At 32.6% G+C, this 13,900-nt stretch overlaps 1 protein-coding gene across 8 annotated transcripts in view; it reads left to right on the forward strand.

The window, feature by feature from the left end:
- Rictor (RPTOR independent companion of MTOR complex 2) overlaps positions 1-13,900 on the forward strand; it is a 109,684-nt gene that overhangs the window by 67,327 nt on the left and 28,457 nt on the right. For all 8 annotated transcript variants that reach the window (XM_074077564.1, XM_020166643.2, XM_074077563.1 and 5 more), the window contains 15 exons: positions 3-85; positions 1,186-1,273; positions 1,771-1,861; positions 1,988-2,054; positions 2,187-2,267; positions 4,426-4,526; positions 6,251-6,416; positions 6,945-7,046; positions 7,169-7,215; positions 8,959-9,094; positions 9,434-9,633; positions 10,162-10,288; positions 10,728-10,892; positions 11,036-11,112; positions 11,567-11,645. In XM_074077564.1, the coding sequence (XP_073933665.1) occupies positions 3-85; positions 1,186-1,273; positions 1,771-1,861; positions 1,988-2,054; positions 2,187-2,267; positions 4,426-4,526; positions 6,251-6,416; positions 6,945-7,046; positions 7,169-7,215; positions 8,959-9,094; positions 9,434-9,633; positions 10,162-10,288; positions 10,728-10,892; positions 11,036-11,112; positions 11,567-11,645 (1,610 nt within the window). The remainder of the gene's footprint in view (positions 1-2; positions 86-1,185; positions 1,274-1,770; positions 1,862-1,987; positions 2,055-2,186; positions 2,268-4,425; positions 4,527-6,250; positions 6,417-6,944; positions 7,047-7,168; positions 7,216-8,958; positions 9,095-9,433; positions 9,634-10,161; positions 10,289-10,727; positions 10,893-11,035; positions 11,113-11,566; positions 11,646-13,900) is intronic.

Consider the following 13,900-nt stretch of genomic DNA (forward strand, 5'->3'; position numbering starts at 1 on the left):
AGGTATTATTAATTTATGTAAACCTGGAAACTCTGGGATCCAATCTCTAATTGGGGTACTTTGCATACCAAATATGGAGATAAGGGTATGTAAAATTTATTGTAATGCTTTCATTCCTGGACCTTTAACAGAATGAATTATTTAAAAAATTATTTCAGATGAAGGTTTTCTTCCTTATTAATTGTTAATTTGTATCATAGAGCATTTTAAAAATATATAAATATTTAGTACTTATTTAAACCCTAAGTATCATATGAATCATTTAAAATACCCGTTAGGAATGATGAATTTTAAAAATTGAGTTGAAAATCTGAATGTAATTATGCTTTATTCATTAAAACAATGCAAGAAAAACAGGACATTTTGATTATAAAACGTAGAAATTCTATAGAAATACATTTAGCAAAAAGTAGATGTAGTATTTATTTATCTGTGCCTTCTAATTTAAATTGTGTTTTATCCTGTGTTATGCACTTTTATTTTGAAGATGGTGGTTTTGATTAAAATTAAGTTGTTTATAAATTGATTTATTACATGTATTCCTAAGTTACTGGCACATAGGGAATTTGTATTGAAAAATTAAAAACGAATTGGACAAAAAAGAATTAATTCTTGAAGTGACTCATCTTTTCTTCTTAAATGTTTGTGTTTGTTTTAATTTCATCCCTTTTTTGGGCCCCTTGTGTGTGTGCAAACTAAACTTTTAGTTGAAAATATAAAATATTGACCAGGTATACCTTGCCGTAAAATAAAAATTAACTCACTTACAGGAATGGACGGGTACAATTATAAATGGATAGATCTTTGAGCAGGGATCAAAAGGTTACGGTAATTCAGTTGACTTTTTTTTTTTGCCATTTTGGATTGGAACCAGGATCTCACTCATGCTAAGCAATGCTATACCAGTGAACCACAGACCGGCATATAAATTGACTTCTTACCTTGTGGATAGAAAAGAACATGAAACTGTTCCTTCATGTGCACATTGGGGATAATGCAAGAATTTTTGAAACTATTAAGTGTTATATAAACTAAACATACCATATTTGTATCTTCTCTAAAATACTTTTTCACAATTTAGTACTGTCTTTATCAGTTTCTTTATTCTTTTAATAGGACATTTTTAAAGTCCTTAAATCAAGATTTAGTCCATAAAAATAAGTAAACTGTATTTGTTTGTTGTAGCGAGGTCTGCTGGAAGTGCTTTATGATATATTTCGTCTTCCTCTACCTGTTGTAACAGAGGAGTTCATAGAAGCACTACTCAGTGTAGGTAAGTATGGAAGTGCATTCATATCTATTTATTCTCATTTTTAAAGTAACAATATAATGAACACAAAATTCCTAAAAGGTGAAGTACTAACACTGAACATCATTTTCTTTCTTACTGCATCATTTTAGCTTGAAACTTATGTGAAAATTAAACTTCATGTTCCCAAAACTAAGAAATTTAAGTTTCTTCTTTGTCATGCTACTTCTTACAAATGAGCAATAAAATTAATAGACAGCTGGGCCAAGAAAATAAAGAGACAACAAAAACCTAGATGATTGTTAGACTATCTAATTCTTGTCGTGTTTTAGTCACAAGATTCCTAAGTCCCAAAATGAAGGGACTATGTAAATAATTTTTGAATGCATTTTTAAGTGGTTTTTTTTTTTTACACCAATAAACATTTTGAAGTTCTTTGTAGCATGGCTAGCTTGTGGTTCCACACTTAGCTATTTCAGTGTTATCTAATCTTTTTGTAACTACCTCTTTTTAACTTTTAGATCCTGGAAGGTTCCAAGATAGTTGGAGACTTTCAGATGGCTTTGTAGCAGCTGAGGCAAAAACTATTCTTCCTCACCGTGCCAGATCCAGGTAGAATTTATATATAAAAGTGGTTCTAATTTATTGCCATTACTACTTTCATGATAGACTGTGTAGAAAACAGTATTAGTATTAAAAACAGTATTTAAATTATTACTGTGACTGTGATTTTTCCAGGCCAGATCTCATGGATAACTATTTGGCACTGATTCTCTCTGCATTTATTCGTAATGGACTTTTAGAGGTAAGATTTATAAACCTCATTTTATTCTATTTTACTTTCTGTAACAATTCATTCAGTGAGAAAAACACATCTTTTGTATAAATGTGCTCAAATATGTTATTTTGCAAAGATATTTTCTTTTTATTTTCATAGAGTTTGGTTGAAGTGATAACAAACAGTGATGACCATATCTCAGTTAGAGCTACCATCCTTTTAGGAGAGCTTTTACATATGGTAAGTGTAGCAGCTTTTGGTCGTGTGTTTCATCCTTTTAATCTTAAAGCAGGTTAATTTAATAGTGTTGCTTTATATAATTTTGAAAAATAAGTTTGAATTTTTTGTGAATGTGTATCTTTACAAAACCTTTTGGTTCATATGTTATGATATATATCATATACATGGTTCTGTAAATATAACAAATACAGAAAATATAGAGTACTGAGTGTTTATCACTCAGGGAGGAGACAGTACTGGGGTTTGAACTCAGGGCCTGTGCTTGCTAGGCAAGTTCCCTACCACTTGAATCATTCCCCTTAGCTCTTTTTACTTCAGTTATTTTTTCAGATAGAGTCTCAAGGTTTTACACTGGCTGACCTTGGACCACTGTCTTCCTATGTATGCCTCCAGTTTATTAGCTAGGATTACAGTCTTGTGCTGCCATCACCTGCTTAAAAAGCAGGAAATTAAAATTGCAAACTATAGATAATGCTTTAGTCAGCCAGAAATGTAATCAATACATTGTAGTTACAGCCTGAATTTTAGAAAGCTTTATGCAAAAATTCTAAATATAATTGTCTTGTTTGAATGTCAGTGTTTTCTGTAAACAACATTTCGAGGTTCAAAGGATTAGAATCCATTGGTTGTGGGATGGGTAGTGCCATGATTTTAAAATATTAGTAAGAAAAGTAATTTGGTTCTTCTCTACTCCCAGCAAGTTAACCAAAGAGGGAACTCTGCATGATAGAAATACATATTTTTTATTCACCTGTTAGTTGATAAAATACTAATAAAAAAAGAAAGAGGAAAAAAACAACTTGAAACTCATTAAGAAGTGAATGTATGGTAGTACTCGGGGTTTGAACTCAGGCCTCACACCTGCTAGGCAGGCACTCTAGCACTTGAGCCACTCGACCAGCTGTACGACAGATCTTTTAAAATTATGCTATGGCTTACTATTATTGGCAGAGTATTTTTTTAATTTATTTTTGCTGTTTCTGTTCCCTCCTCTCTTCTCTTACCTTATTTTTTCCCCTATGTACCAGCTGTGCTGTGTATGTGAGTGAGGTAAAAAGAAGTAAACAGAGTAAATGTTACCTTTTTTATCAATGAATTATTCAGCCACTTGGTCTGTTCTCCTTCAACCCATCTGTGAAAGAATTAAGTAGTATTGCAAGGTCTCAGGTCTGATTATCTGTATTCACTTTTTAAGATATCATTCTACAAGGGTATCAGTATTTTTCTTTCTTTTTGGTGATAAGGGGGTTTGAACTTGGCACTTCACACTTGATTGTTAGGCACTCTACTTCTTGAGCCATTCTGCCAGCCCTAATCTTTCTATAAATTTAATCTCTTTCCTTTTTCCTATGGAATTCTATGATTTTTGAAATATAAAAGCTGGCATCTAAGTATCCAGTATTGGTTAATTGCTTATTATTTTTATATCTTCTATTTTCCACATGTAATAAATTTATTTTTTTTCACTGGTAGAAAGCAGGATTGGTGGTGAGATTTTGCTTGTAAAGCAGGAGTTCATAAGTTCCTTATTTAAAGATTTCTTATTTAAAGACACCTGAGAAAGTGGTCTTTAAAACTTTAAATGTCAACTCATAAATTTTGAAAGCAGTGCTCTGATATGAAATCCTTTTAGGTCATGTGAGAATTGAGTTCAATTTAGATGGGTACCAGTTGCTCATGCCTATAAACCTAGCTAGCTACTTGGGAGACTGAGGATTGTAGTTCAAGGCCAGCCTGGGCAAATAATTCTCAAGACCTGTCTCCAAAATAACCAGAGAAAAATGGACTGGAGGTGTGGCTTAAGAGTTTGAGTGCCTACTTTGCAAGTGCAAAGCCCTGAGGTCAAAACCCCAGTCCCACCAAGAAAAAAAACAATTGAGTTCAATTGAGTTCCACTTAGAAACCCTACTTTAAATTATATATAATAAGTGACCTATGAAAATCACTATTTTTATTAGTGTATATTTGTATCTTTATGTTTATAATATCTCATGCTTACTAAAAATAGATAAAGATTATAAGTATGTGTTAGGGAAAATTAAGTTAACTTCATGAAAAACCTCAGAGTTTTTAATGGTCTTAAATATAATATTGTTTCTTTATATAATCAGTAGTATTTCTGTTTCCACAATCTCATAAAATTTTGTTTTCATTTTAGGCAAACACAATTCTTCCTCATTCACATAGCCATCATTTGCACTGCCTGCCAACCCTAATGAATATGGCTGCATCCTTTGATATCCCCAAGGAAAAGAGGCTGTAAGTATCAGAGCTCTAGCTAAGCTTTGATTGGTTGATATAGTTAACATCCGCTTAAGATTAACTTCTCTTTATTTTTTTAAACAAAATATTACAAATAGGCTATGCTTGGATAGTCTTTAGGGAAACTGTACAGATAGAGGAAAAATTAATAGTTCCTAAAATGTTTATTTGAATTTTAGGATACAAATTATTTGGATTGGTAAAATAACCTTTTTTTCTACTGTGATTCTGGACAAGAACATTGACTCACTTTTTAACCACGTGATCAAAAATGCTGGTTGAGAAGGAGAGGGTTGGATTTTTTAAAATATTTTGAGCAGCAGTTTAGACCCTGTAAATTATTTCAGATTTTTAGCACACAGAGACTACCAGTGTATTCTGTGATTTGTCTGGTTAAAACTGTTGGACTTGCCGGGTACCGGTGGCTCACGCCTGTCATCCTAGCTACTCAGAAGGCAGAAATCAGGAGGATCAAAGTTCGAAGCCAACCGGGCAAATAGTTCATGAGACCCTATCTTGACCTATTACCAAAAAAAGGGCTGGTGTGTGTGGTTCAAGGTGTAGGCCCTGAGTTCAACCCCCACTACCACACACACACAAAAAAACTGTTGGACTTCAGTAACCCATACTACAGCAATAGCAGTAAATTCATCTCTTAATACTAAAGGAAATACTGCAAACAGAATTTATACACAAAAGTATAGTATAACTGTGTAACCAGCTCTTCTGAAATTTCAGTGCTAGTGATAGAATGTAACATACAAAAGACAAAAGCATTAAGTAGGAAGGGCTAGTAGAATATTTTTTTCTTGATGAAGATTATTTCTGCCAGGAATGTCTTTCCTTTTCCTTTTGTTTTCTTCTTCTTTTTTTTCTATTATGATCAGAAAAGTTATATATGTGAACCATTTTTCTTCTTTGATAATAAAAGTGAAATGTAGCTTATTCAGAGCTTTGGGTTTTTGTTAACAGTTGTAATACATTCTTTAAAGTTTTAATTAGCTTTGTAAAAGCAAAAGAAAACATATGGACCTTACTAGAAATAAATAATAATACTATAAAAATAATAATCTGTAAGTTTTGATTCTGTCAATAGAAATACTATTGTTTAATAGAAGTATCAAACTATTAAATTAAAAGCATACATCTCAGTTCAGTCTCTAGGCTTACATCACTACTTTCCAATTGGAACACATCCCAAGGTTTCAAAATTCTGTTTACCAGAAGTTCTGAAGCTCAAACTTGATTGCTACAAAATTCTTGAAAGCTGCACTTTTTATGTAAAAAAGAAATTAGACATAATTGTTTGAATATACCATTTGTAGTTACAGATCAATGTAGAAAATAGAGAATATTCAGTTGATACTGGGGTCACTGATTCTGCAAGTGGACAGTGAATTTATACTGCAGCCTCTTCATGCTGTAAGCAAAAATCATTTTCAAGTGGACCTTTATGCAAAGAGCAGAGCTTTAGAAATTTGAAGTTTTGTAGGAAAATACAGAAAAATAGGTATTTGACCTTGGGGAAGAGATTCTGAAAACTAGCTATAGGGCCCACTACCTTAGAAGGAAAGATTAGTATGTATATGTTTAAGTCTAAAAAGTTCACCTTCTTAATAAGTAATCTCTATCCTTGAATTATTAGGTTTTAATAATTTACCAAAGCCATCACTTTAAAATTATGCTAGTCTTGCCTACAGTATTATTTTTATTTTCATTAGGCGAGCCAGTGCAGCACTGAACTGTTTAAAACGCTTCCATGAAATGAAGAAACGAGGACCTAAGCCTTATAGCCTTCATTTAGATCACATTATTCAGAAAGCAATCGCAACACACCAGAAACGGGATCAGTATCTTCGCGTTCAAAAAGATATATTTGTCCTTAAGGTACTGACATGAAATCTTGATTTTTAATTTGTAGTTTCTTAATTCCTTTTTTTTTTTGGTGGGGCTGGGATTTCAACTCAGCTTTGAGCTTGCAAAACAAGTGCTTTACCATTTGAGCCACACCTCCAGTTCACTTTGCTGTACTTATTTTGGAGTCTGGGTCTCTCTGTTTGCCTGGGCTGGCTTTGAACTGTGATCCTTCTGATCTCAGCCTCCCAAGTAGCAACAATTACAGGCGTTAACCACCAGCACTTGGCTCAGTTTCCTAATTCTTAACTACTTCATTTTAGTGTACATGCTCTCATCTTTGTTTTGCAGTTACATTCATGCATGTGGATTTTTAAGTGACTTCCTGTTTTTTTGCCATGACAAGGCAATTTAGAGCTTGGTTTTTATTACTTTTTAAAATTAAGGCTTTTTGATGATCTGTCCTTAAAGGAAAATTCTTTTCATTTTTAAAACTTGAACTTCGATTTCTGGTGTGAGGACAATATATCTTAATTGCCAATTTACTATTTGGTGATTTAGGATACAGAAGAGGCTCTTTTAATGAACCTTAGGGATAGCCAAGTCCTTCAACATAAAGAGAATCTTGAATGGAATTGGAATCTTATAGGGACCATTCTTAAGGTATGACAAAATACTCCATGGTGATGGCTTGTTTTCATTTTACTATTAATTATAATGTATTACAGTTATGTGCTTAGAAGTTGGTAAATATATATGTAATGTAATATATTGTGTTTTTCTAGTGGCCAAATGTAAATCTAAGAAACTATAAGGATGAACAATTGCACAGGTATGTAGAAACTGTTGTGCAATTAATTTTAAAAACATAGATTTGGATTATGCCTAATGTCTGCTATAAGTAATGTTTTAATATTACATAAGTGGTACATTCTAATAATTAGTGTTCAGTAGGTACATTTTTACATTTTTATGTGTAGTTTTATAATCAATACATTAGCTAGTTGTTTTCATACTCCACTTTTAGTGGGGTTTTTTTAGCCTGTAATAGTTGTATATTTACATATGTGCTATTTACATATGTAATATTTACATATGTGCTTGCAATACATCTTAGATTTAATCCCTCCTCCCCTCCTTCTTAGAACAATTTCAACAGGTTTCATTCCTCTGTGTTCACATATGAATAAAAATTACATCTGCCATATTCACCCTCATTCACCCTTTCCTTATGCCCTCTCCCCACCCACTTGTACCTAATCCTGGAAAAGATCTGTTTGACCTGCCTGTCTGTCTTTTATTTTTTTTAGAATGTACATTGATAGTACAAGGAGGTTTCACCTAGGCATTTCAGGCTTGTATATATCATGCCTTAATCAGATTAACACCTCCCCCATTACTTACTCTTTCTTTTGTGTTCCCCTGTTTTTCAGCAGCTTACAGCACATTACGTTACATTTATTTACAGATGGGCTGTTTCAATATTTTTCATTCTCTGACATTGTCTCCCCCCACCACCTCCTGTAGTCCCTTCAGACAGACCCACCAATAAGTTTTGTTCTCTCTATATCTGATTTTAGTTTTGGATCAAAGTTGTTGAGATAAAAGTTTCTTAAATTGTGGTAATCAACGGTGTAGTGATTTGACCCTAATGTATAAGGATGACATAATAAGAGGTCCATAATAAGTGTCATAAGATGTCCACTTACATCTGATTGTAAAGAGTTACTCACTTTTCTTCCTCTTGAAACTGACCTTAACCACACAGTCCATCTGTAAAACATACTGATGTTTGTAACATATAAAACACTTCAAGCTTCTATGCTCTTTTCTAGTATAGTCATGTTTTTTTTAATTCTGGAGTTTTCAACTAACTTGCTACTGGTAATGTTCTCATTAGATAGAGCATCTTACTTTATGTTGGAGAAATTCATATCATTAACATATTTAGAATTGTATTCATCTTTCTTGATATGCAACTTAATATCTGTATATAAAGTTTTGAGAAATATACAGAACATATGAATTGCACTGAAATAAAGAAGCTTGCTAGTAACTTTCCATATTCCTTGTGAACAGAAACAATGTCTTAGTCACATTTGTCTTCCTAACTTCTGGACCTGGCTACCTCTATTTGGTTAGATTGTAATATGTGAACTTAAATTGAACTAAATTAAATGGAAGCTTAGCATACGATCTTGAAAGTTACTGAAATATTACAAATTGTGTCCAGAAATTCACTTGTCTAAATTTACCTGTAAGTGCCTTCCTTAGATTTGTCCAACTTTATATTCTTCATATCTTTGTCTTTTTGCAACTAGCATTTTTTGTCTTTGCTTTTTCTTTTAAGCATCCTAGTATAAAAATTCTTATTCCATGAAGATATTTGTTGTGATTTTTTTTTTTTTTTTTACTTTTGGTGAAATGTACCAAATATATTCATTAAATTTCTTCCCATTTATTCCAGTAGTTGAGACCCTAAAAATACCCAAAAGACTTCTTCTGTCATAACATATTGTCAAGATTCTTTAATAATTATTTGGCTTCTCACTTTATGATTTTATTTTGATCTTAGGTTTGTACGAAGACTTCTTTATTTTTACAAGCCCAGCAGTAAATTGTATGCCAATCTGGATCTGGATTTTGCCAAGTCCAAGCAGCTCACAGTTGTTGGTTGCCAGTTTACAGAATTTCTTCTTGAGTCCGAAGAGGTATGTACTCTGAATATTTTTCAGAGCAAGTGTTTTTTTAATTGAATTTTCTCCCCTTGTCCCTCTGTTTTATTTCTGAGTAGGCATAAATTATATTTAGAAACATAGGAAAAAAGCTCACATGTAGATTTCAATCCAAACTTAGTCGCTAGCTAGTTATGAGACTTTGGGGGAGTTATCTGACCTGGTTTACTCTTTGTAAAATGAAAATAAGACTGTCTCCAGATAGCATTGTGTTGAATGGGATTAAAAACAATATATACTCATTGATTGATATCTGTTATTACTAACTCATCATCACTTTTCTGTACCTGACTAAAGTTGATTTTCTAATTATAGGATGGACAAGGATACTTAGAAGATCTAGTAAAGGATATTGTGCAGTGGCTCAATGCCTCATCTGGAATGAAACCTGAAAGAAGTCTTCAGAATAATGGCTTATTGACCACCCTTAGTCAACACTACTTTTTATTTATTGGAACACTTTCTTGCCACCCTCATGGAGTCAAAATGCTGGAAAAATGCAGTGTATTTCAGTGGTGAGCATCCCGAGACTCTGTTACAAATAACCTAATTTTTTTTTTTTTTCTGAGGGTAAGGTCTTGTTATGTAACACCAACAGGCCTGGAACTCAATGTAGCCAGGCTGACCTCATACTCACAGTCCTCCTGCCAATGTGGTAACATGGTATGCTTTTTATTCCTAGTACATGAAGTTTGGTAAGTTTTATTTTTAAAAAGGCTAGAGTTGTCTTGATGCTTTGATATTCTTGTTTTGTAATATTTGTCATTAACTACTTTCTTTCAGAAGTACATTAACAACTTAAAAATATTTGTTGAATTGCCCTCACACCACACCACACACAAATTGATGTCACACAAATTGATAACAGTGTATGGTGATGGATGTGTTAAACTAATTTGATCGTTTCACAAATCAAATCATACTATATACCTTAAATAATATAATTTTTATGTATCAGTTATATTTCAATAAAGTTGGAAAAAATTGTTGAATTCATGAATCAGTGTAATAATTTTTAATCTTAATTATTTTCTTTCTTTTAGTCTCCTTAATCTTTGCTCCTTGAAAAACCAAGATCACTTGCTAAAACTGACTGTTTCTAGCTTAGACTATAGCAGAGATGGATTAGCTAGAGTTATTCTTTCGAAAATCCTGACAGCAGCTACTGATGTGAGTATAACATAGGCAATAAAACTATTTTTATAACCACTAACTTAGTATAATACTTTATAAATTTTAAACTAAATATAATTATAAATTCTAAGAATATGTGATGGAAATTGAGTTTACTTGAAAACTTTAGTTTCTCTGAGTGGCTCCATATGGTACCTGTATTTTTCTATCAGAACAATGAAGCTTGTGTGGAAATACCACAGTGAAACCCCTTTGTACAATGAATATACACTAATAAAAATACATTAAAAATTTAAAACAGAATGAAGCTGTGAAGGGACTTTTTTTTAAATTTTCACTAACAGTAAAAATTTATATCAATTCCAGTTGGTCTGTCTTTTTCAAAGTAGCGTGTCTCCAAGACAAAATCAAATAGGCTAGTCATGGTGAAGTTTTGTCGTTTTTCTTTATTTAATGTGTTTGTTTATCTTTATAGGCTTGCAGGCTGTATGCAACAAAACATTTAAGGGTATTATTGAGAGCCAATGTTGAATTCTTCAATAATTGGGGAATCGAGTTACTAGTGACTCAGCTACATGATAAAAACAAAACAATTTCTTCTGAAGCTTTGGATATCCTTGATGAAGCTTGTGAAGACAAGGTGAAGGTTTACTTTTTTGATAATGAAATAGGCTGAATTTTTCTTAAAATGTTCAATTTTGATAGATAATTACGAAAGTATACTATATATGATGGCATTTTAAGAAATGTGCAAGTATTAATTTGCCTAATTATCTTCTTCAGGCAAATCTTCATGCTCTTATTCAGATGAAGCCAGCTTTATCTCACCTTGGGGACAAGGGTTTACTTCTTCTGCTCAGGTAAATTTTAAGTAAGTTTTCTTGTGGTGGTTATATTTTCTGTTGTGTTTCTCTGGATTGTATATTAAAGCCATATCAAATCTGAATGGGAAGCAGTCAGAAAGAGTTTATCTTTTAACATCAGAAACAGGCCTATTTTAGAATCTTAGACATCCTGTCAATACTGAAGCTGTTCGTTGTTTTTCTCAATGGTATGTGGTTAACATTTCTTTGTCTCATGCTTTTCATGACATTTTCTTCATTGACATTGGGTTCGTGTGTTTTTGCAAAGGTTGTGAAAATTTATCTGTAATTGAAATTTTAGTAATTTAAATTGCCATTTTTTTTTTTCATTTTAGAGAACTGTTCCTAAAGTCTTCCAGCTTCTGAAGGAAAAAAATTTTTAGCTGTCTTAGCTGTAAAACTTTTTATTGTCAGACTCAGTGTTTAAACTATGGCTTGTTTTAATTTACAGATTTCTCTCCATTCCAAAAGGATTTTCCTACCTGAATGAAAGGGGTTATGTAGCAAAACAGTTGGAAAAGTGGCACAAGGTAAATTCATATTGGAAAACATTTAAGTTATTTAAACATCCATAGGAAGTCAAGTCCTAAATTCTATGTAATTTTCTACTAATACTTATATTGCTTATGAACTCTTGACTTTGTGTACATTTTTTTTGAAAGTTTGCTTTAACTTCAATTGATTTTATATTTTCCTGGTATAATTTTTTGTTGACACTACTATTTATCATTTCTTTGTTCTTGGGTCCTTTCTACACACTATAAACTTGTAGGATACTTTTATGCCAAAACTAAAATAATTGTTCTAAATGAAGGAAGATTGAAGGTGTTCCACTTAGATAGACTCTTCTAATTAAGCCTTATGTTAGATGCTATTTTACATAAATCTGAGAACAAATTTCTTGGTATAATAGGTAGTAAATAAGTAGCAAGAAAAACTACTAAGAAGGAAGTAGTTTGAAGCTAGATACTAGACAGCTTCCTGTCTTTAGGTTTTTATCCCCATGGTTTCATTATTTTGTTTGAAGCATTTTAAATTATCAACATGTCTTGAAAAACCATGTTCAGAATGATCCATACCAATATAAGTGAGTTTTAGATTTCCTACCTTTATCATGTCTCCTTTGTTTAAATAGCTACATGTTATTTATATTGTCTATATTCAAGCATATTTCATGAGAGACTATTACTTGTTAAGCATGCTAAAATTTTAAAGCATACAATTGCAGTTATGTATGTCTTCTAGTAATTAATGAATCAGAACTAAGACCCGATAGTTTTAGATAGTTTTATTTCTTAAATATATGATATTTAAACCAGTCACCTTAATGAAGTTGATTTCCTTTTTACACAAATTATAATATTGGAAAGTTACTTAACAAATCTGATATAGTGCTTTTAAGTTTGTGGATACAAAATATAAGTGCTGTAATAGACATATGCAAGTGTTTAAAGAGACATAAAGATTAGATTAATGATTCTGCATTAGTGATCAAAAAAAAAAAGTTTGATAGGCTCAGTGGATGTTTGAAATACTCCTGAGGAGTAAGAAGCAAATAAATTGTAGAAAGAGTCTTCAAGGAATAGGGAAGAGAAAAATCTGTGTATATCATTGAAATGTTATAGACTTGTGAAAAAAATCATATTCCAGTGTAGTTGAGGCTAGAATAAGTGTGAATGGCAAGATGAAGACAAAATTAGAACTAGATGGTGGAAGGATTTATAAGCTACAATATGCCCTATTAAGGGACTCAGTTGTATACATAGTAGAGAACCATTGTAAGTCTTCAAAGAGTTATCACAGTCAAAAATGTGCTTTAGAAACATGACAGGTTGTGGTGCAGAACTGAAGGCTTGATCATCATGAAAAGTCTGGGAATCCTGACACTAGATAATAACCAATATTCTGATGAGGTCCTGAACTTTAGAGATAGTGAAATTGCATAGGCAGTGGGACATACTCTAGGCCTTTTTGGGTGAGGGACTAGAATTTGAACACAGGACTTTGAGCTTGCTAAGCAGGCTCTACTGCTTGAGCCACACTTGCAGTCCTTTTGGCTCTGGTTGTTTTGGAATTGGGGTCTTGCCATCTATTTGCCCAGGCTAGCCTCAAACCACGATCCTACTGATCTTAGTCTCCCAAGTAGCTAGGATTACAGGCGTAAACCACCAGTGCCCAGCTTCTGGGTACTTTTTAAATAAGATAGACAAGAGTTTGTGAACTGGTTGTATACAGTGGATCAAGGATCCTGCTTAACTTACCATGTTTCTGATTTAATGACTGACTGTATAATGAGTCATCAATAAGACATTGTGATTACAAAAGGTGGTTTGTAGGGTGTAGATAATAAATTTTGAATGTGTTGAACTCTGTTGCCTGTGGGATGACCAAGTAGATTGTATCCAGAGAGTGTTTTGAAATATACATCTGGAAATCATATCTGTAGAGATGGCAGTTTGAGAGTTATCAGTATATAGTAGAGTTGAAACCTGAAATGAATGAGGCCACAAGTGCACAGAGAAGAGAGGACAGAAACATTTTCACTATAGAGTACATCCTGATTTGTAAGGGTTTACAGAAATCAAATACTGGAAAACAAGCTATTAAATTAGACAGTTAGGTCTTTGGTCAATTATAAGAGAGCAGTTTTAGTAAACAGTTAGAAATAATACTGATTTATAGGCAGTAAATGGCAGGTTTAAAAATATTAACAATATAATCCACTCTCTCAAACTACAATGAAGGGAAGGGAATTTACAGTTTGCATTGTGCTTAGGACTTTTCT

This window comes from Castor canadensis, chromosome 6 (genome assembly GCF_047511655.1).
Source record: "Castor canadensis chromosome 6, mCasCan1.hap1v2, whole genome shotgun sequence".
In the NCBI taxonomy this organism is placed as follows: Eukaryota; Metazoa; Chordata; class Mammalia; order Rodentia; family Castoridae; genus Castor; species Castor canadensis.